The sequence below is a fragment of the Apodemus sylvaticus genome, chromosome 4 (genome assembly GCF_947179515.1).
Source record: "Apodemus sylvaticus chromosome 4, mApoSyl1.1, whole genome shotgun sequence".
NCBI classification, from domain to species: Eukaryota; Metazoa; Chordata; class Mammalia; order Rodentia; family Muridae; genus Apodemus; species Apodemus sylvaticus.
In genome coordinates this window covers 116,526,252-116,549,557 of record NC_067475.1, presented here as the reverse complement: position 1 = coordinate 116,549,557, position 23,306 = coordinate 116,526,252, and the positions used below count along the sequence as shown (strand labels likewise).

Below are 23,306 nucleotides of genomic sequence, written 5' to 3'. Positions count from 1 at the left end.
ATGTTTTCAAGGCCCCATGGAAGTCAACTTTGTAAAATCGATGCATTTTGTGTTTTGATATGTGATGTCCTTCTGTGAAAAAGACAAGGAGGCCAGGACTACTTTAGGATGTTGCAGACAAAAATTCTTTATCTGGAGAGGAAAGATAAATCCAGGAACTGGATAAGAGGAAGGTGAAAATACATGCTTAGGTCCTTGGCAAAGTCAGACTAAAAAGTATTAATTCTCAGACATCTTCAGATTGCTTCTCCCATGACTGTAAGACTTATGGACCAGAGATACAACAGCATCCGCGTGCACAATCTACCACATTCCACTGGAATCCCTCAGAAAATAACTATATTCATTAAATACAAAACATTTAGCTGAAAGAGAAGATGGTAGGAAGAGTGGGCGACAGAGATAGAGAAGACCATGGAAGTCTCTCTTTCCATCTGTCTTTCTCCATCCATTTTCCTCCATGGGTATCCACATGGAGGCAAAATTGTATCGTGTTTTTTGAGCTCAGATTTGAATTCAAAAGCCTTTTCTTTGGGTCCTAGGTCCAGAGGTCACTCTATGACCTTGGACAGTTTTTTGCTTGTTTTATTTTGTTTTGTTTATTTGTTTTACTTAACATTTGATGCCCAAGTTTCAAGATCACTTGAAAATAACACAAAATAACTCTTGTGCTTTGCACAGACTATTTCAGTAATATGCCCCTCAGTAGGGATCAGAGTACCTTAACCTCTGCACTCCTGTCATTTTGAGTAGACAGTTCTTAGCTGTGGAAGCTGTCTTAAGCACAACTGAATAATTAGTAGAATCTCTGGTTTCTACCTACTTGATGCCAATAACAATCTTAATATCCCTATCCCTATCATGGTGGACATCAAAACCAAGTCCAGATGTTGTCGAATGCCCACTGGATGAGACACACAGCTTTGTCCTTATCAAGTTCTGAAAGAACGCTAATATGACATGGACATAGATTTTAATCTCTAGAAGTGTAACATATTACATAATGATAGCCATCAAGATCTACGTATCCTCATCAGGAAACCATTATTTTCGGGCTCTGTTGTTTTAGATTCTAAGCCTGAAAATCCTATTACTATGTCTCATGTCATCCAAGACTTAAGACAACGTATCCCTAATTAAAAACCTACACAAACAATATATGTTTTACTAGAAAAACGCCAGAAATTCAGATGAGCAGACAAAATGAAGGCAAAGAAAAGTATTTTTGTGCATAATCCACTCAGTCAGAACTAGAGGTTTTTTTTTAAGAATACACGTGTGTATAGATACAAAAATCACACATGTGATATACAGGCATGCAACACACATATCCCAAATATTTCTCATTTACTTACCATATTTCAGTCATTAATTCTAGCTTAACTTATATTTTTACTATAGTTACTAGTGTGTCTCTCCACATAGACATATGTCCACACACAGAAACACACACACACACAATCTTTTATACATATACAGTATCCTCTGTGTGTATATATACAATATCCCCTCATATACAATATCCGTCAAGAAACAGCTGCTCAAGTTGAGAGTATAATCATGATTGCATAGAAATGGCTGATTATGAAGTCCTTCACGGAGTTTTAGCTTTAACTGAATACACACGGACAAGCCAAACAACATTGACAAAAGCCTGCACTGGTCAACTCTCCTTCCCAGGCAGAGAGGCTCTTTCTAATGTTTCAAGGTGTGCCAGTCAAAAGGGACTGTCCCCTTTTCCATGACCTGCCACCCATGGCCACTTCCCTGCTCTGTACCTTTTTCTTTGGATCTCCATCCAGGGTTACATGCAGTGGGGTCCTAATTATTTTGTTCCAGGTGTGCTGAATCCAAGCGCCTCTCCTCCAAATTACTTTGATCAAGATAGTTCTGGGGGGGGGAGGGGGGGCGTTGGATTCCAGAAATGGCTTCCCACTGCTTCTTGTCTCACAGACTAGATCTTAGTAATGAGCACTGGAGGTTTCTTCCTCCCTGCAAGCCCTTCCAAGACCTCCTTGTTTGTTCCTTTGCTCACGTTTTATCCTGTAGGCCCCACCTCACAGTCTACTTGTCTTCCATGCCTCTTGCTGATAAACATTCCATCCAAAATTAGGTAAGTCAAAGCCCAGGACTATTCTCTCTCTCTCTCTCTCTCTCTCTCTCTCTCTCTCTCTCTCTCTCTCTCTCTCTCTCTTTCTCTCTCTTCTCCCTCTCTCTCTCTCCCTCCCTCCCTCTCTCTAACAAGGAAAGGAGCAGAACATTAGTAAATTTATCCTTCTGGTTACACTTTAGATGCCAGCTGGAGCTAATTATCATATTAATAGGGCACATCTTTGTGTTAAAGATTATTGATAAAGTATTTACTTATTTGAACCACCTTTTTTTTTAAATCTTCAACCAACTAGGTGAAATACCGTCAACTTCAGGTGACAATTTTCTTGCACTAATCTCTCCTATCATGGCACACACATACACGTAATCCAAAGGACAGCTTGCTTTTCCCACTAAGAGCTGCTCAAAGGCAGAGCTCTTGGATTTCATTGTTAAAGCTATTGGGTGGTGGTGGCGGAGGTGAGGGGGGGTGTCTTTGTACCACAGCATTTGCCTCCAAGGCAAAAACTCTCAGTTTGACCCCTGGCACTGAAAAAGAAAAATAATCATTGCATCTTAGATAACGTGTCATTCTTGAATATAAATAGGGGTTTGCACGCTGCTATCATCTTATATGATCTTTTCAATCCAGCTTGTAGGAGGGGAGAAATGTCTTAAGGGCAGGGGCCATGCCTTCTGCGTCCTCTGTGACGATCGCAGTGATGTGAACACGGCTGGGTGTGCGTGCAGTTAGGTTGCTCCTGGAGGAACGTTACTAGGTGATTCATATTTGAAGAAGAAATGGAGAGAGAGAGAGAGAGAGAAAGAGAGAGAGAGAGAGAGAGAGAGAGAGAGAGGCCCCCCGAGGGCTCCAAGGCTTTGTTTGCATGCATTCTGCTGAGAATAAACACAAATGTGGAGAGAAATGAGTGTGCCGGCAGTGACCCCCGGAAAGATCCAGAAGCAGGAAGTCTAAGCAAGAGGCACAACTGAGTTGGGGCCAGTTAAGCAGAGGACAAGAGGCAGAGACAACAAATACCTTTTTAAAAAAAAATGAGAAGGCGAAGGAAAGGATTTTAAAGAGGAAATGGAAAGATCCCATCAATGACTCGGGTTTAGAGTGACTAGCAGTCAAAGGTCCTCTCTAGATCTGTTTCCTGAATTATTGAAAGGCAAAGCTCACATTTAGCCATAGAACTCTATTTTGTACCGTGAGGCATACAGTATTAGGCCTGATTGTCAGGTTGGAGACTGCTAAAGGGAAGGGACAGAAATGCTCAGCAGAGCAGGGCGGGACGTCTTTAATCCCAGAGGTAGACGAGGGAGATCTCTGAGATGGAGGTGAGTGTGGTCTACAGAGCTAGTTCCAGGATAGCCAAGGCTATACACAGAGAAACCCTGCCTCGAAAACCAACCAGCCAACCAGCCAACCAAAAAATCAGAGAGAGAGAGGGGGGGGGGGTCTAGTATGGAATCAGTGGCTCTCCTCAAGCAAAGAACCTCGCCTGAAACGGCAAATTCTCTCCACTGCCAGCTCAGTTCCCCCTTTCCTGAACCCTCCCTTACCAAGCCCACTTTATGAAATGTCAAAAGCCACTCGAGGCAATTACGGTGTCCACAAATATGTTCACAAATTCTTGACATTCTCTTCTGAAGAGAGGGCCTAATCTTCCTTCCCTAGAGAGTAACTGGACTTCATTATTCTTCTGCTAATGGATGGAGTAATGAACAAAGCGAGGGTCTGTGGCCTTCATAGGCATCGAGGCCTCCATCTTGATCTAACCCAGGTCATCCTCTCAAGGCAAGACAGCGCCACGTCTTGGACAGCAGCCAGGGAAACGGTACACACCGGAAGGCACTAAGCCCCCCAGGCTGAGGTCACTGAGGGATCTCTTACTGGAGCAGATACTCCAAAGCCAGCCGAGCCTAGAGGTGAACTCAGACTCCGTGACTGAGTGTACTCTGAGAGGACCTTGTGACCCAATGAGTGGTAACTTGAGAGGTGGGGGCCAGCAACTCCAAGTCACTCGATTCCAGGACTCCTTCACCCCGGAAGCTGTAAGTTTGCAGTATAATTTGTTACACAGCAATTCATAAACAACATTAAGAATTTTTCCAATGTAGCTCTCTCTCTCTTTTTTTTAAATCTTTAATTTTAGGTATTTTTAAAAAGTACTTTAAAGAAAAACAAAACAAAACACCCTACTATTCTAAATGCTTTATCGACACGAGACCATAACTATTCTAATAAGACTAGTATTATTTGTTTTCTAGATGAAAACCTTAAGTTCGGAGAGGATCTGTAACCTGCTTATGGTCTGGTCCAAGAGATGATAAAGTGTCAAAGTCTGGAGCAGGGGGTTTGTTCTGCTTTCAGAGTGGCTCCTGATTCCATGCTATGTCACCTGACGACCAAGGCAGGGTCTTTTCACTCTCTATGCTAGGCCACACCAGGAAGTTCCCAAATTATTAGAAGGGTAGACGGGGAGGGAGCGCTCCCTCCAAAACCAGCCTCTTGTGGCTTGGGGGAAATTGTGTTTATTCACGAGTTTCTCTCACTAGATGGCCAATTTAACACTCTGCCAACTGGCCAATTATTCCCATTCATGTAGAGCTAAGTGGGTGCTTTTCCAGCTGCACACCTTTCCTGCTCAACATAATTAATGAAGCTCATCAAAACCCAGGAAAACAAGGCCAGCTCACCAGCCCCTCTCCCTGATGTGTTAATAGGGGGTCAGGTGTTCCCGACCCCACCACAGGATGTTTATGCCGCCCTAGGCCTGCTCACAAATGCTACGTGTGGGCAGCCAGGTTATTAGACACACAGGAGGGCTAGGCAAGGATCTGAAGGGAGGGCAATGTCAGCTCAGGTAAATTATGATGACGGGGGCGCAAACTGGCTAGGTGGAGGGTGGTCGGGAACGATAGTTCACTCCAGTGGTTCAGGAAGACCGTCTTTAAGGGGTGGTGCTAACGTATCAGAGCTCTCACACTGCCGACAAGACATTTTCATGTTGCTTTACCTCTGCCGCTGAACACTGCCTTCCTGATCACAGAGCAGATGTTTTTGTCGTGGTCCTACATCTTGCTGTCTGTCACAGTGGCTGCTACCCACAGGAGGCCACTGAGCCCTTGAAATGTGGCTGACCTACATCGAGTGTGCCGTACGTATGAGTGTGCCCAAATCCAAGGTTTGGTAAGAAGAGAAGAATATAGCATAGTGGTTTTCACTGTTTTTTAACATAGATTCCATGTTGAAAAACACAGTACTTTAATATATTATGTTGACTGACAATATATTAAAATTAATTCCAACAGTGTCTTTTTTACACGGCTCTCATTCGTGGAGTGTGTTTTTTGTTGGATGGTGTTCTAGAATCTGGGACATCTAAAACTGTCACCGCACTGAGAGAGATACAAGAGCCAATTCTACACCTTTTCCCTGGGCCTTTTCTGCCACACTAACGGGTGATAGTAAAATGAGTATTATCCCCAGCCAAGTCTGCTGTGCGCTCAGACTGCACTCCGCACTCACCCACCCTTCAGCCCGTGGTCTCACAAGACAGGCTCGGACCTGCGCAGGTGCACACGCGGTGCTGCGTGGTATCCATAACTCGTTCTTCCCACGCGGTCCAGAAAAGCTCACTGCTCTGTGCTTAGTGGTATTCTAGGGAACGTCACATGGACTTAGGACTGCTTCCTGTAGCCTGGAACGGTTGCCAAGAGCAGTAATGCACAGAAGAGGGTACAGCAAAGGCGGCTGCCGTCATGCCAGCAGCATGGGAGGGGGGCTCAGTTCCTCCGCCTGGAATGGGTTTTTGACATGGGGCCTTAAATTGCAGCAGAGCCTCTCCTTTTCTTTCCCTCAATGCCTTACTTCCTGGCTCTGACTGTGTCCCTGGCCTACCAAGTCCACGAACCCATCTAGAACCTTGTTGTGTGAGCTGGCTGAAGTCTGAAACAGGCCTGCACAAACGCATCATCAGATGGGTCAGACTAAAAGTAATCAGAGAACGCAGGTGTGGGCGTAGCGCAGGTGAGAGTGCACCTGGACCTCTCTCAGGAAACACATTCCTGCTAATCACTGAGCAGTATTAGTTTGGAGACTCACCGAGGCCACGAGTTACTACTGTTCAGCAGACAGCAATGGGCAGGAAAACTGCAAGATCTTATGTGCAGATACTACTCAAGGCCTCACACTGGAAATCTCTCCTCGTGTGACATCGTTTTTGAGTCTTTATGTATTTCATTAAAGGCAACAATATAGTGTCATAAAGATCACTTGGGCAGTTGCAACTGCCCAAGCAACAGGGTACATACAGTACAGGGATCTTCTACTTTATAAAAATAGAAGACTTTAGTAGTTTCTAGAAAAGTCTGGAATTTCTATGAATGCTTGTTGAGTGCAGACATGCGACACACACACACACACACACACACACACAAGAGTGTATGCACGAGTATGCATGTGTGTGCAGGTGCCAATGGAGGCTGGAAGAGAGGGCTGGGTCTCCTGGAGCTGCAGTTCCAGGTAATGGTGAATGCTAAGAACCAAACTCAGGTCCTCTGCAGGGAATGCCCTTCAGGCAACAAGATGCTGTTTAAAGCTTTGTTCTTCTTATATAAAGAATAACCAGCCACCTTTACAGAGTACTGTCCTCAATGAATAGACATAATCAATCAATATAAAAATACCAGGCCAAGAGAACACACAATATGGATATTTATTACTGTTCTAAATAAGGAAAACAAATGTTTTCATGATGCTGTGAATCTATTGGGAGTCGGGGGTGGGGGAGGATCAACACTTGTAAAAGTAGAAAGTCCAATCACGAAACAGGATTAGCCATTTGTGGCCGTAGTGGGACAAGCTGGCATGAATGGTATGAGCCAACGTCACATGCTTTGCTCTGTGTGCGTTAGAACGTCATCCTTACATACGTACACACATACTTGCACACACAGTTTGAATGAATATTAACAAAGAATAATAATAGCAGGGTAAATAGCAAGTGTTTTGATTGCTTTTAAAGTACAGATACGATATATCAAGATTTACACACAGCGTGTCATTCAAAAACAGTATCATCCTAATATTCAGCATACAGTCATAATCGTTCACATAATTTCCCTTTTATTCGGTCATACATTCAGTCGTGGTTTCCTCTGACTGCTTCTGTGTCTAGGCATCCTAATATTACATCTAGATATTTTTCTACTGCTGGAGAGCAAACCCATGGCCCCAAACATGCTAGGCAAGTTGTACCCCTGAACTCTTCCTTAAAATTTTATCTTGTGGTTATTAAACAGTTGCTACATAGCCCATGGTTTGGTTTGTAACTCTTTAAAAACACAGGCTGGCCTCAAACCCACGACCTTCCTGCCTCAGCCTCCTCAATGCTGGGACCACAGGTTTATACCAAGAGGTCAGACTTTCTCCCTTAAATGCCTGCCCACCAGCTCCTAGCCAGCTCTTGCTCCCCTGCCCTCCAGTCCGCTTGCTTCCTCCCTGGGGCTCCGGTGTTTGTTCAGGCTGTGCTGACCCTCATCTTTCTAACGGCCTTTGTTTTGTTTTTCCAGACAACATTTCTCTGTGTAGTGCAAATGCTGTCCTGGAACTCACTCTGTACACCAGGTTGGCCTTGAACTCACAGATCCTTCCTGCCTCTGACTCCTGAGTGCTGGGATTAAAGGCATGAGCCACCACCATCCGGCTGCATGCAGAATTCAGTATAGTTTTATTTCAACTCGACATAAGGCAGAATCATCTGAGGGAGAAAATGCCTCCATAAGATCTGGTGTAGAGAGGCCTGGAGGGCATTTTCTTAGTTAGTGATTGATGGTGAGGGAGCACAAGTGCCGGTGGTTCTAAGTTCTATAAGAAAGTGGACTGACATTATCTGAGATGCTTCCTCCTGCAGCAGATGGGAAATAAAGGGTCCCACAGTCAGAGGTTATGCAGCGAGTGAGAAACCTTGGAACACTCAGCCCTAAAAGGATATTTCCATCAAATCCCTCCCATCAGGGTTCAGGGAACAGTACAAAAGAATCTAAGAGTCGGAAGGGATGGAGAGCACACACCACACTACCACTACCACCACCACCAGCACCACCAGCACCAGCACCACCAGCACCACCAGCAGCACCACCAACAGCATCACCAGCACCAGGACCACCACCATCACCACCACTAGCAGCATCACCAGCACCACCACTACCACCATCACCACCACTACCACCACCAAAACAAAACCAACCAACGTCCTCTAAATCAATAGGATTGCTGTACATATGAACTCACAGAGACAGAGACAACACACCCAGGACTTGCATGGGTCTGCAGCAGATAGAGCCAAAGGGCTGAAGGAGAAATGGACACATGGCTTCATCCCTAACTCAGAAGCTAGCTCCAATTGATAACTGCTTGCAAAGAAAACCATTTGCAAGAGAGCCTCACTGGGGAACAAATACTCTCAGGGTAGCTACATGCCCAGCAGCAGACACCAACGGAAAACCAAGATCAGTGGCAGCTTTGGAGGTTCTTTGACTCATAATGTTACATCAGAGCTCTCTTTCTTTTCCTTTTCCTTTTTTAAAATTGTCTTTTTTAATTCTATTTTTTATTTCTTATTTTATTTTTAAGTTTACTTTATTTATCCCCGCTTTCCCCTTATAGGTCCTTTGTGTAGCTATTATGGCTTCCAGTTTAGTGTTTTTAATGGTATTCCGGAGGCAAATGAGAGGGTCCCTGCATTTATATTTGTTCTTTGTGTCTTTTCTTGGGCAATTTTCCTTCTGTCTGTTTGTTTTGTCCAATCCCGATGTGTTAATTTTCGTATATTTTGTTTTATTGCTATCCCTTAGGTACCTGTTTGTTTTCTAATGAGAGATAGAAAAGGTGGATCTGGATGGGGAGTGGGGTATGAAGGAACAGCGAGGGACGTGGTAGGAACACTGTGCACTGGATATATTACGTAAGAATGAATCTATTTCAGCAAAAGGAAAAAAATGGAAGAAAAAGCAAGAAAGGAAGGAAGAAAGGAAGAAGGTTGAGACCGCCATGAACAAGTGAGTCAGTAGTAACACTCTTCCATGGCCTCTGTATCAGCTCCTGCCTCCAGGTTCCTGCCCAGCCTGAGTTCTTGCTTTGGTTTCCCTCTGTGGACTGTGATTCAGGATAGGTAAGCCAAATAAACCCTTTCCCTCCCAAGTTTATTTGGTCATAGTGTTTCATTACATCAATAACAATCCTAAATCCAGGTGTACTTGACGTCAAGAGACCCACGTTATCTTTCAGACGGACTCTCTGGGGCTGCCCACTCGCTGATGGGATATGGACATCTCTTTTAGAATTTATTGGTCAAGTTTTATAATTTCCTGTTCTTCTGTTGACCTAATGACTAGTAGCCTCCTATTAGGAAGCAAAGCTAGACCTTCTCTTGCGTCTGTAAATACAAGAGAGAGCCTTAGAGGGCCCCGGACTAGAGCCCAGGGTGCTGAAGAATACAGCTTGAGAGGAAGAGAACCAAGAGTCAAGGGTGAAATGAAATTGGGCATGTGGCCCATGTCTTAGTACTTTCAAAGCCCACGGGCGTCTGGGAAAGCTACCTGACTTCCATCTTTGATGAGCATTAGAACATGCAACCCAGAGCCATGGCCCTACAATGCATTAGAGGACAGTCTTTCTCTGAGGATGATCTCTCAAGAGAGTGCTACACAAGCCTCATGCCGACTCTGACACATGCACTCTACAGCAGCCTTTGCTCCTGCGGATTCTGGGAAAGGAAGCTTGGCACGCTCAAGGTCCTAAGGAAAAAGGATGACTAGCCACCTGTTCGTGAAGAGATCAGGGGGCGGGGATTCAATTCTTCCTTTGACTAGGAGAGGTGTGGTGAGGATGGAGCTGTGGAAAACATACTGCTTTATCTTGTTAAGACATTCAACAAGGGGCTGGGGACATGGGTCAGTGGGTAAAAACACTGTCCTGCAAGCATAAGGACATGAGTTTGAATCCTCAGTACCCACAGAAAACGTCAGGCAAGGCGGGCATGGCTGCCATCTTAGCTTCGGTGAAAGTAGACAAGAGGATCTCAGGAGTTCCTTGGCAAACCATCTTAGCCAAAAAATAAAAGGTGTGTTTCTGGGTCTGTGAAAGACCCTATCTCAAGCCAATAAGTCAGGGAGGACTAAAGGAGGACACCAAACTTTTGCTTTGGCTTCTCTAAATGTTACATGCACACACATACAAACACACACACAATTAAAAAAAGTATAAAATTGATAACTGCCTATGCTGGTTTGAGGATGTCCCCCATAGTCCTGGGCATCTGAATGTTTCTTCCCCAGATGGTGGCTTAGGGGATGTGGTCTGGCCAGAGGAAATGTGTAACTAGTGGAGGTTGGGCTTTGAGGATTCAAAGTCTTGCACCATTGCCAATTTATTCTCTCTACTTCCTGCTCGTGGTTCAGGATGTGCATCTCAGTTTTCCTGCTGCCACGACGGATTCTTTTCCAGGAACCATGAGCCTTGGTCATGATGCTTTGTAAGCACTGCACGGCCATACGTAAGGAAATCTCGATACTGAACAACAAAAGAAACCGAGGCCGCTTCACTGTGTTTTGGCGTTATATACTGTTTCTGCATTATAAAATGGCAATAGAGTTGGTAGCAGTTGTGTGTGTTTGGGGGGGGGGGGAGGGCGGGGTCTAGAGTGTGCATTCCCCAGCCTCATCACAGATCTGTGATTACCCGAATGCTGAACACCTCCCCGGGTGATTCTTAGGTCCATAAATGCTCCAGAGCCTCTGCTTAAGGGTTATAAGCTCTCTGAATGAATTGGAATCTGCTTGTCCCTTGGCACCTTTCAAGAGCATTCTCACAGAGGACCAATTAAAACTGCTTTTTTCCACCGTACTATTATAAAACTAATTCCTTTCCCCAAACTTTCTCTCTCTCTCTCTCTCTCTACCATTTTTCTCTTAGTCTCATATTCACAGACTCTGACAGAATGTCAATCAGGATTTTAAAAAATCTTCCAGGACATGTACGGAAATGATTTTATTTTACCCATTGATAGAAACCTTTCCCGTATTATGTGGGTTTCTGAGCATTTTCCCCTGCCAGCTCCCTCGAGTGGGAGGCCTGGATTGAGCCAGTGATGAACATTCCGTCAATGCTTCGCCTGGCACCTGAGTACCAGAGGCTTAGCTGTGGTCATGGAACCTAAACCGTTTTCAGTCCTTGAAGTACGTCGATATTTTCAAGATTCTGTAAGAGAGTCCGTGGATGTGATCATAAGGTCTCACCCCCCCACCCCCGCCCCGCCCCAGGCTGGAGGGCAGCGAGGGTGTTTCTGTGCCCTTAAATAGATGCGTTCCTTAAATAGATTGGAAAACTTAATGTCCAGAGTCACCCTGGCTTCATTTTGTTGCTCTGATGAAATTCCCTGTCCTGACCAACACAGGTGAGGATTGGCTCTCTGTTGGTTACAATCCATTACCACGGTGATGTCAAGGTGGGAACTTACTGCATCACAGCCACGGTAAAAAGCAGCGACTAGATGCCTGGATCCTCGCCTGCTGCTGTCTTTGTGCTTACCTAGCTTCTTCCAATCCTACATGGTTTGGGGCTCAACCAGTGAACTGAAGCCACTTACATGGTCTGGATTTTTCTATATCAATAAACAGTCAAGACCGTGCCCCACAGGCCAATCTGACCTAGACAGTTCCTCAATTAAGACTTTTTTCTCACTCGACTTGAGGTTGTGCTAAGTTGACAATCCAAAGGTCACCACAGGAGTATCTTAACGTTGGTTCAAGACCATTCATTCTGCTTTGTTAGTGGCCATGATGTTGGCAATGATCAATGGATTTTGCTGTAATAAAGTTTCCAAATCAGGGAATACTTAATATTCAAACCGAAAGGTGTTGATAGATACTACAGAAGTCTAGGACAAACTTGGCATTCTCAAGTGCCCCGGTACAATGATGATAAAGGAGCGAAAATTATATAAGCATTGAAGAACAGAGAGGAAGAGAGACGACAAGAACCATCAAGGATGTCAACGACATTTTGGAAGATGAAATTAGGATAGCAAAGCAACACAGAGAGAGCTCATTCCCATTGTGCAGTAGGAGAAAACTCGTTCCCATCATGCAGTGGGAGAGAGCTCATGCCCATCATGCAGTAGGAGAGAACTTGTTCCCATCATGCAATAGGAGAGAACTTGTTCCCATCATGCAGTAGGAGAGAACTTGTTCCCATCATGCAGTAGGAGAGAACTTGTTCCCATCATGCAGCAGGATAGGTGGAAATGAAACCAAGTGTGAAGACACAGGGATCAGAGATCAAGGTAGGAGGCAGGGATATTGCTGAAGTTATTAGGGTCAAAGATCTAAAAAGCTAGGCTTGGCTGCCCATCATCAATATGCCAAATGAAGAGATAAGGAAGTGTGAAGATCAGGAAAAGGAGATTTATTCAACCTGACCAAATTGGGAAAAGGACCAAGGCAGCCCCTGATACCCATCCCCCCCCACCCCCACCTACCAAGTCCATAAGGTTCAGATGCAAATGGAGAACAATTGGATAGGCATATAGCTAAGCTGTCCTGTTCAAGGCGCGGTCTCGCTCGCCTGGCCTCAGGGTTGTCTGCCCTACAGAGTGGTCTGTGAAGTTGTTCCCAGTGCCCGAAATATCTTCCAGAGAGAATATTTCCTCCTCTAGCAGGCACGAGGGCTGGATTCAGCCTTTCCCCTCCCATAGGATGAGATCTCTAAGGAAATTCAAATTCTTGGGGACTGTCAGAGAGGCGAAGGGCACAGCGTCTGTTTAGACCAGCTCTGCAGGAGAATGGGCTGGAGGTCTTTGAAGAGGTAGACTCTTCTCTTCCCCAGGATGGAGGAAGGAAGGTTCCTGACTCTACAGCGACAAAGCCATCTGACTCAGGAACCCCCAGGACCCTCTGTTTTAAATGAAAATGTTTTCATTTAAAACAGAGGGTGTGAGTGAAAAATGTCCCCAGCCCTTACTGACACACTCCTCACTGTCACCACACAAGCACCACCAACCCTTCCCATCGCTCTTAACGCCAGCGATGAGCTTAGGAATCTCATGTGTCCTGCCCAAGGGAAAGTCACCTTATGGACACCAAGTGGGGGTGGGAGGTGGGGGGAGGGGGGAGCTGGCTGGGCTCTAACCTGGCATCCCAGGGAGAGGGCCCATGAAGAACAGGTCCTCTCCTGTACGCTGCCGCACTCCTAGACAGGCACTGAAGAAGCTTGTGATATAGGAGCAGCATGAAAGGCCCACACAGAAAAAGCTGCCTCGGAGAGACAGACTAAGTGGAGAGCAGGAGAAAACTTCATTTCAAAATGATAATTAGTGTTCTCCAGTTATAAAGGACAAGCCGGAGAATACAGAGGAGCTTATAGAAATTGAAGACCTGGAAATTAAAAATGAAGTATTTGATATCGAGGTTGGGAGACGGCGTTAAGGAAATCTCATAGAACACAGGATAAAAAGACAAAGACACGGAAAATGGAAAAGAAATGAGAATTGGAGAGCGATTGAGGAGCTCACAATGCAAAGGGAGACGTTCCCAGAAGTTCAATAATAAGAAGAAGGCAGTATTAAAACTACCTTAAAGCCCGGATATCAGAAACATATATTACCAGATGGTAAAATAAATTTCTTAGCACCACGTATCAGGGGTAGAGTGGCTTGGTACTGATCAGTGCCTTCAGCCCAAGCATGAAGCCCAGAGTTCAAATCCCAGCACTGGGGTAAAGTCGAGGCATGACTATGCATGCCTGTAACACCAGTACTGCAAGGGCAGAGGCAGGGGGATCAGAGGGACTTACTAACTAACTCTAGGTTCAGTGGGAAACCCTGTCTCAAGTGAATAAGGAAAAGAGAAAAGAGAAGGATACCTCCTCCTCTGATAGCCTCCAAGCAACACACACACACACACACACACACACACACAGAGAGAGAGAGAGAGAGAGAGAGAGAGAGAGAGAGATTCCATAGCATTACACCTAATGAGGGAAAGATGCTAGACTAAGATCACAAAATCTTAAAGATTCCAAAAGATCTCACAGTTAAAGGTATAGCCACATGTTCCTGGGCTTCTCAACAACGAGAATGCCACAGGCTCGGGAAAGATGGCTTTAAGCCAGGGTGTGTTCCAACTTCCTGCGGTAAATGGAGAAATGCAGTCAGGAGATTAACCAGAAAGTGATGTCAGAAAGTCAAGCAGCTGCCTTTGTGGAGGGCGGTGTGGACGACAGTATTGTCTCTCTGAGCTAGGTACCGGTGTTCTTGGGGGAAAGTAAGCACATCTATTTAAGGAAAGGGATGGAAGAGGCCCCCCCCCCCTTGTGAAGTTGAGGACTTTCAAAGAGATTCGTAGGATGTCTGTGAATTCTGATCTTCCTGTCAAGATGCTACAGGGGACAGGTTGATACCGGCAGAGCTTACACATTTTGGAAAAATAAAATGGAATGCATACCTGCTTAGGCCAAGCACAGAAGACACGTGGAGGAAACAAGCAGGAGAATACGGCTTGGTCCTGCCATTGCCAGGCGAGAAGTTAACATCGCCTTTCGGGTACCTGTGACATTCAGGTTTGTGCAGGAATTATACTTGTGCTCTGTGTCGCCTGGGTCCCTGCTTGTTCACTGGGGGCCACAGGCCTTTGGTTTCCTTCCTGCATTGTTGCAGCTTGGTATTTGTTTGTCAGGCGCAGTAGCTGGGTCTACCTTCCCAGCAATCACACCATCACTCTACTAGGTCCAGAGAAGCCCCGCCCATCAGAGGCTTCTCTTTAGACTCAATTTCCCAGCTGCCCCTTGCCTCTCTGAAAGCCCACAGCCAGCAGAAGCCACGTGTTGACAATTTCCATCTAGGGTGCATATTAAAAAGCCCTGAGTTTTAGACACGGACTTGGGCACCATGCAAAGACTAGATGGGGGTAGAGGTCTTGTTTTTGAGAAACAAAATGGGAAAATACAACGGACAAGCAAAGTAAGTATGGGATGTTTCACCTCAGAAATACGTTTATGTTTTTTAAATAGACATCGATGCAAGAGGCTCAGTTATGACGACTAGATGCATAATTTTTTCTTAAAGGTGGGAGACGCGGGAAGAGCCACAATCAAAGAAGCAAAGCAGGAAATAAGGCATGAACGTGTCCTGCAGAAGACAGGCCAAAAGCGATGGTGGGAACGTTAGTGATATTTTAACTGTTGAAATCTCAGCTCTTTCTTAAGAATCAGAAGAGATGGTAAGCGACGAGCAGGTATAACAAGAAAGGGTGCTGGAGTGTGGGAGGGAGGCTCGGATTAGCCCCGGAAGCGGGAATGCACAATTGAGGCACACCAGCGACCAGGGAATCCTGGCCCACACACCTGCAAGTCACTTTGACTCAAATTGCTTTTCTAAAAACAAAGAAAAGGTAGACTTCTGCTTTTAAAAGAAGAGACTTTTCCTTACTTAGAGAATATTTTTCCTGGTGTCAGAATGAATGTACATCATAAGAAAATAGAATATCCGGTCAATAAAGAAAAGAAAACTAACCTTGGTAATACAGAATGCCATCTGTAAGGTTTTGGATGCCCTTCCACTTTCTATACTACTAAAGAGCACAAGGCACTCTGTAACACGTCAACGTTTTGGGGAGCTGCTTATTTTAATGATTAGGGGAATTTCTATGTGTGAAATTATTTCTAACACCACATTTTCATTTATATTATATACCTGTCAAAATATTTCAGATGGTCTCAATATTTTACTATCAAAAGTAACATGGAAGAGCAGCAATGGCTGCTCTTAACCACATCAGGATCTAAGGTCCAGTCCCAGCATCCAGATGGCGGCTCACAACCATCTGTAACTCCAGTTCCAGGGGATCCTGCGCCCTCTTCTGGTTCCCATAGGCATCACACTCATGTAACAGACATACCTGCAGGGAAGATGCTCACATATATAAAATAAAAGTAAATAAACTAATTATTATCTTTGTTCAGTCTGAGCATTATGCCCCACCATGTCTGGATTTTTTTCCTCCTTTTAAAAATACTCATGGCTGGAGAGATGGCTCAGTGGTAAAGAGCACTGACTACTCTTCCAGAGCTCCCAACCATCTGTAATGAGATCTGACACCTGCTCTTCTGGTGTGTCTGAAGAAAGCTACAGTGTACTTACATATAATAAATAAATAAATAAATCTTTGGGCTGGAGCGAGAAGAGGAAAAAAGAAAAGAAAGTTGGAAAATGATTTCATTATTAAAAAATACTCAGGAAGTGCATTTCTACTTGTTTCTGGGAGAAACCTCAGTTCCTACTCGTGTTCTATGTGAACAGCTGCGTAACTTTCTTGAAATAAACGTGTCCAATGTTATACCATTCTCATTGCCCACCTCACTTATTACAGCTAAGCATTGTTCATGGCCTTTGGGGCTGACAAAGAGAAACAGCACGCTTACTAGCAAGGCAGAAAACAGCCTGGACTAACATTTGGTGCCTTGACCGTAACTCATGCGGGGTTGTGCCCTGTGCCTGCACACTGCACACGTGACTACACGCAGTGCTATGGAAATGCTGGGTCACAAGCAGATAAAAGTACAAAATGGTAGATTCGTAGAGAGACGCTCATGTCTATGTAAGCATCTGGAAACTTGTTTCAAAAGTAGGCAGGTCCTGCTCCAACAGAAAAGCACGCTGCCTTTCGCCTGCCTGTGCTCTGTGCTAAGTTAGAAGCAACTGTTCTAATGAGCTCTTGCCAGAGAAGACTTGTCCACCCTGAAAGCAACTCAGAGGTAAGACTGCTGCAGCGTGCAGATTTAGTCCAGAGCTGCTTCTCCTGCCTGGGTCCCTTTCAAACAGGACCTATGCAGCTAGAGGCCTCAGGGACTCACCTGCAAACAAACAGTAGGACCCTAAAAGATCCCTTAAAAAGACCCGTGTTCCAGCAAAGACTTTGTTTCTAGTTAGCATAATTGGAAAGAGGTTAGTGAGATCCAGGAGGGCGGGGCTGGGTGGGGGAGGCGGTTACCATTACAGCCCATGTCTGCAGAACCTGTGAGTGGAAATTAATCATCTTGGGTCTGGCTCAGAAGAAATACTGGCATGAAAACAGCCTGAGTAGAAGCATAAATTGTATTAAGATTAACAACGGATCATTTGACAGTGCGCAATCGCAAAAGCCTTGTGACGCATCTGGGCCCCCACAAGCGACCCTCTAATTATGCTTGCTTCTGAAGTTAGTGTTAAGGTGTATAAAAGGTTGAATTTCCATTGATATATGTATATATATATATATATATATACACACATACATATATACCATGCATATGTATGATATGTATATATGTATATAGATATGTTTGTATGTATTTTTTAAATGAAATCATTATAAAGTATCAAAAACTCCACATTCTAAATAGGTTTCCTACTAACTCCCGATTGCAGCCGATGTAAAACCAAGCCATGCGCTTGTTCATTCAGACAGGGCTTCTCTAAATCTCGCTGGCATGTGGAGACAAGAAAGCACTGTGGGGTTTGGGGGTTGGGCAACTGGGAAGGGCAAGAATAAAGGCCCAGAGCTCAGGCCTGTCTATGCAGGCCAGCACCACCTCCGGGTCGGTCCTGTGGCCTCCATGCCGCCTGGGGTTGGGGTAGGGAAGGAGGGTGGGGTAAGAGTGGAATGGGGCACTGTGGGAGTCGCAAGATGCAGAACTGCCTAGTGACAGGGTGAGGGAAATCTCCCTGTCACGCCTCCTGATGCATCTGTTTGTGGACACTGGATCCCACTAGGGCGGCGTACAGGCATGAAGAATAGCAACGGAAAGTAAAGAGACCATCACATACCTGTGAATTCATCTGAGCTGGAGAGAGGCACCATAAGCGCTCTCTCCCCCTCCCTCCTCTCCCCCTCCCCCATACCCCTGGGTATTATGCCCCACTGGCCAGCCTGGCACATCCTTACCTCTAACTGACAGCTGCCCATGTTTTACCCATCCTCCAAACTACACAGAACGAGTGTGAGAGATAGAACCTCCCTGAAAGGCTGCACGGGCACCTTCGTGAGCAACTCTTCCTAAAATCCAGCTGAAAGCCACGGCCAGGGATCCCTGTACTTCGAGGTCATGTGATAGCATGAGATAGCTAACTGTTGTCGGTAAAATGTCAAATGTTTAAAAATCAAATGGCCTTGTAAGACCCACTCGCCATTCCGAAAATACGGGAAGCTCTCCAATTTAGAGAAACCAAGGGTCATGTTTTCCATCGTTCACAACCTGTTAAGACAGCTGCATTCGGCCAAATGGTATAAAATAAAATGGTGGTCTCTGGGCCCAGGCAGCCCGCCCTCCTAGCTACCCTCGGCTGATGAACCGGAAGAAAAGCTGCAGAGGTGTGCCACATTGAGTCATGTCAACCTTCTGTAGCCTGCTTTTCTCACAAAGAGAATTTGACATACTTTAAAAATTCCTTGACTACAGGCAGGGATAGGATGCTGGATTCTTAGGCATTCCTGTACAGGAAAGGTTTCTTGGGGCTACTCTTTTACAAGAAACCGCAGCAAGATATACAAGGGAGGATTTCTGGTGGTTATCAGGACCCACTCCAGGCCAATCCGGATGCCCACTCGGGACAGCTCGGCAGGGTGGGTGGGAATGGCTCCCAGCATGCCCCACTCCTCACTCACCTGACCGTGGGCGGGAAGCGCAGCATAGGCCATGGGTGGGTTCATCACTCCTTTCTGCTTCATGAGGAGCATGCGTTTCTGGTCCTCGCTCAGGTGCGCCCTGGGAGCCTGCAGCTGCGGTGGAGGCTGCGGCTGCTGCTGCTGGGGCGGCTGCGGCTGCGGCGGCTGCGGCTGCTGCGGAGGCTGCGGCATGTAGGGCATCACGGGAGTTTTGTTAGAGTTGGCCATAGGGGGCGTCATTCTCGGACTCAAGTCCGCACTGAAATGGGTCAGAGGCTTAGTGTTGCCATAGGTGAGAATATTGTGCTGCTTGTTTAAGGAGTTTGTACCCAAGTTATTTGGCTGCTGACTGATGATATTCATGTGATTCGAAGGGAGGTAGTTGTTCATGGTCGTCTTCTGCAGGCTGTTTGCCATTGCAGGCACTAGAGTGTTTTGGTTGTTAAAGGCTTGGGGGTACATCATTGGGCTATTTGGTTTCTCTGAAGCAAAAGCTGTTCCGTATGGACTTGATGGAGGCCCTAAGGGAGACCAATTTGAAGTCTGATTTGAGTGCTGTTGTTGTTGTTGTTGCTGCTGCTGCTGCTGCTGCTGTTGCTGCTGCTGCTGCTGCTTCTGCTGCATGAGTTTTGCCCTCTGTTGTTGTTGGGCAGCCATCTGTTTGAGCTGCTCCGCTGGGGACATGTCAGAGCTGGGCACTGCCACAGAGCCTGACCCTGAACCAGAGACGGCCACGGAGGCAGGATTAAGGAGATAGGCATTGCCCGGCCGAGCTGGGGCTTGACCTGGAGTGTGCGCCTGGGTCGGAGTCTGGGGGGACTGGACAGCACAGTTAGCGGGCGAGCTGGCAGGGTTTGGAGCCACGGGAGTGTTGGCCACGGATGGTAAGCTAGTGCCTGTGGAGACAGTGGAAAAGGGAGGACCAGACGATGAGGGTCTGGCCTGAGGTGATCCCAGGGAGACGTGTGCAAAAGGAGAGTGAGAGGCGTCGCTCTTCACACTCACGCTCTCCTGGGAGAGTGGGGTCTCCATGGTTGTCTGTGAGAATTCCTGCTCCTTCTTCTCTTCGAAGTCTTCATTGAACAGGTCCTGGATGTCATCTTCTGGAACCGTGTTGGCCAGTTCATCTATTAGTTCTTGCCACTCTTGGTCATTCAGGTTAATGTCAGAGAACAGCTTGTTCTGATTAGAAAGGGACGTTTCTGATGTGTCTATGCAGGCAGGGTCGTCAAGGGGCTCCTGTTTGAGGTCCTTGTTCTGCAAGATAGCAAAGCTATCGTCCAGGTCCCCACAGCCATTGACAGGGAGCTTAATCTCGGGGAGCCTGCCGTTTTTACTCAGATCTTCTAGAAGCCCAGGGGCGTGGGCAGCGCTGTTCTGCAAGGGCAAAGAAGGCTTGAGGTCAAGCTGGTGAAGGGGAGAGGCTGGAGGCAGGGGCATGTTGTTGGGCAAATTGTTGAGGGCTTCCAGCCCCGTGCTGAGATCCTTTCGGAGGCGCTTGCTTGTGGGTGAGAAGTTCCCGTCGCAAGCGCCATTCTGCTGGTCCCCGTTTAGTGGCGATCGGGCCCCTTCCAACTTCCTCTTCACAGTCTCTTGCAGCTGGAGAAGAAATGAGAAGATAATTTAATGTCAGACTGAACTCTTACACACTGTAACTACCTTGAGTGTGTTTCCATGATTGCGTTGATACGTGTGCACCTGGATATGTGCACCTGTGTGTGCGTGGATATGAAGGACAACCTTGGGCCTCCACCCACCTTGCTTTGAGGCAGGGTGTCGCGCCGGCCTGGAGCACACCCAGGAGGTGGGTGAAGCTGGCCACTGAGAACCCAGGGACCCCTTTAACTCCGTTGTGCTGGGATTACAAGTCGGTATGCGCCTGAATATTTTGTTGCCTTCTAGATTTTTGGAACAGAACTCAGATATGACTAACCGAATCGTCTCCTTAGTCCCACAAACTACATTTTAAATGCTTTAGAACACACAAGAAAAAGAAAGGGTACTTCTAGTTCCAAAACCAGGCATCGCCATGATTAGAATTCTGTGAGAAAAGCCTTCAACTAAAAGCCAAGTTCAGAGATCCCAGAGACATGCAGGACCAGGGCCACAGCAAGGGTCACCTGTGAGCATTTTTTCCCAATGAGAGACACTGTACTTGAAAAAGATATCTATCCTCAATTCTCACCACACCATAATTGAAATCATCAAGGAATTAAATTGACAATATTGTTGAAGAACACTAAAGATGTCTCTCTCTCTCTCTTTTTAAAAGTCACTTTATTGTAGTAAACTTGCAAATTAGAAAAAGGAAAGAAAAGAAGGAAGGAAGAAAGAGACCATGCAGAGAGAGCACCATAGCCTTTCCCCAGACCCAGCGTCTACAGCGCTCAGTGAACTGCACAGAGCAGCCATCCTGACGCTGTGGCCCTTGGCTTGGGGTTTCCGCTCTCGCCGAGTGGCATCGCTGTGCCCTTCACCACAGGAAACCGAAAAGTTAGGTAGCATCAAAACCAGGAAACAATTAGTTTTCTATCCTTTAACAACTTATGGGCTTTACTTGATTTATATCCCTTCTCATACCAAAGAATAGTGTTTCCTGTTCTTTCCTCATTTATACTGTACCCACATATACCTCTGTTTACAGATATACATTACAGAATAGATTCCATGAATCTATTCCCATGAAGAATAGAATTCCCATGAAGAAAAACATGCAATCTTGTTTTTCTGAGAGTAGGTAACCTCACTTAATATGATACTTTCTAAGTCCATTTTTTTTTCTGCTAACTTTGTGGTTTCCTTTTTCCTTAGAGCTGAATACGCTTCCACTTTACAGATGCAGCACGCTCTATTTGTGCATCTGTTGATGGACGACTAGGTTGGTTCTGTTTTCTTGCCATAGTGACCAGAGCAGCGAAACTGCCCTAAGAGTGTGGATTTAACACACTGCCTAAATAGATATGAAGATCAATGTGGAACATGGTTTAAAACACCCCTGTGTGTCTTGGTTTACAACACTTTCAGCACCATCTGCTGCTTGGGGTCTTTCTGTCATCTCCCGTGATGCCACACTTGGTCTCCTCTTTCTCCCTGTTGTCATGCATTCTTTGTTGTAAATGATGGGAGTCTTCCCCGTCTCTTCCTAACTTACCCCCACCCCCTTTCTGTTCATTTATGCAAATTTCCTCTGCTACAAGAGCCTCAAGCATCTTACTGAAGTTAATGGCCACAAACTGTGTAACCAGTTCCATCTTTCCTCAGCTGCACCAACTTCAGCTTAGATAGTTCAAGAACATCTAAAACTCAGTTCGGTCATTCACCTGTCCCCCATATCTCAGTATCTGTCCACTTACCCAGGGCAGAAGCGTGAGCATCGTACAGCGATATGCTCCTCTTGTGCCCACCCACACGCTCACTGCCCCTGACCAGGGTCTTCTCTGGGTGACCCACTCCCTCCCTCCCTCATCTGATTCTCTACCCATGGTTTAGCTCTCACATCTATTCTGTAGACTGCTGCCTTCTTCAAAAGATGCACTGTGTTGTGGTTCCTGTTTATAAGGCCGAGCGATCGGTTTACAATCTCAACTGCCATCTTTGGATCTTCCTGTCAATGTCTTTCCACAACCTCCCCAATCTCATCCAGTGTGCGGCTTTCTTCAGTTCTCCTTAAAGACTTTTTTTTAATAGAAGATATCTATGTCTCTGTCTGTCTGTCTCTACACACACACACACACACACACACACACACACACACACACACACACACACAAACACACGTTTTCTGTGTCAGCCTTCCTTCTGCCTCCAGGCAAAGTATTTTTTCTTTGCTTGGAAAAAACCAAACCTCCCCCCCTTCCCAAGTTAACATGCCCTCTCTCCTCCCCTTCCCTGGTCAGGTCAGTGGTTGCTCCCAGTTCATATCAGATTTCAGATTCCTCTTACTGTAGGAAGCTGTGTACCCTTCCCTTTCCCACCCCGGCCCACCCACACTCAATTGGATTAATTAGACTAGGTTTCTCAGGCCATCTCTATACCCCCATTGCAGACATTGTCAGGCTTTGTGCCGAGAACTTAGGGACTGGGGCTGCCTTGTTTCCTGGTGTCTGCCGTGGTCAGGATCTTTGCAACAGTTAATAAGCTGCAAAAGGAGTCTAATTCAGAGATGCTACAGGTGAGTTTGAAAGAGAGTAGAAGCCAGCTTGGTGGCCAGAAGTAATTTCCAGTCCTGGTAATGGATAGGATACTCTGTTGCTCCTAGGAGTGTTTTACGAACTCAAGTTCTCCCTAACTCTATGAGTTTGTTTTATACCCAGTTCATCTCTTTGACACTGTTGTTTGTGACAGGTGGCTGTGGCCCATGGGTGTCCACACAGTGGGAGCTGGGGAGATGCATGCTGAGTGGACGAAGGCTTTCCCTTGGTCAGGTTCCCACTCAGCTGCACGAGGACAGGAGGCAGCAGAGGGCTTGAGTGGCACAGGGTGGAGCCCGGCAAAGTTCTTCCACCTGG

At 46.1% G+C, this 23,306-nt stretch overlaps 1 protein-coding gene across 2 annotated transcripts in view; it reads right to left on the bottom strand.

Moving 5' to 3' along the window:
* Maml3 (mastermind like transcriptional coactivator 3) overlaps window positions 1-23,306 on the bottom strand; it is a 420,062-nt gene that overhangs the window by 150,111 nt on the left and 246,645 nt on the right. For both annotated transcript variants that reach the window (XM_052180538.1, XM_052180537.1), the window contains exon 2: window positions 18,799-20,397. In XM_052180538.1, coding sequence (XP_052036498.1) covers window positions 18,799-20,397 — 1,599 coding nt within the window. The remainder of the gene's footprint in view (window positions 1-18,798; window positions 20,398-23,306) is intronic.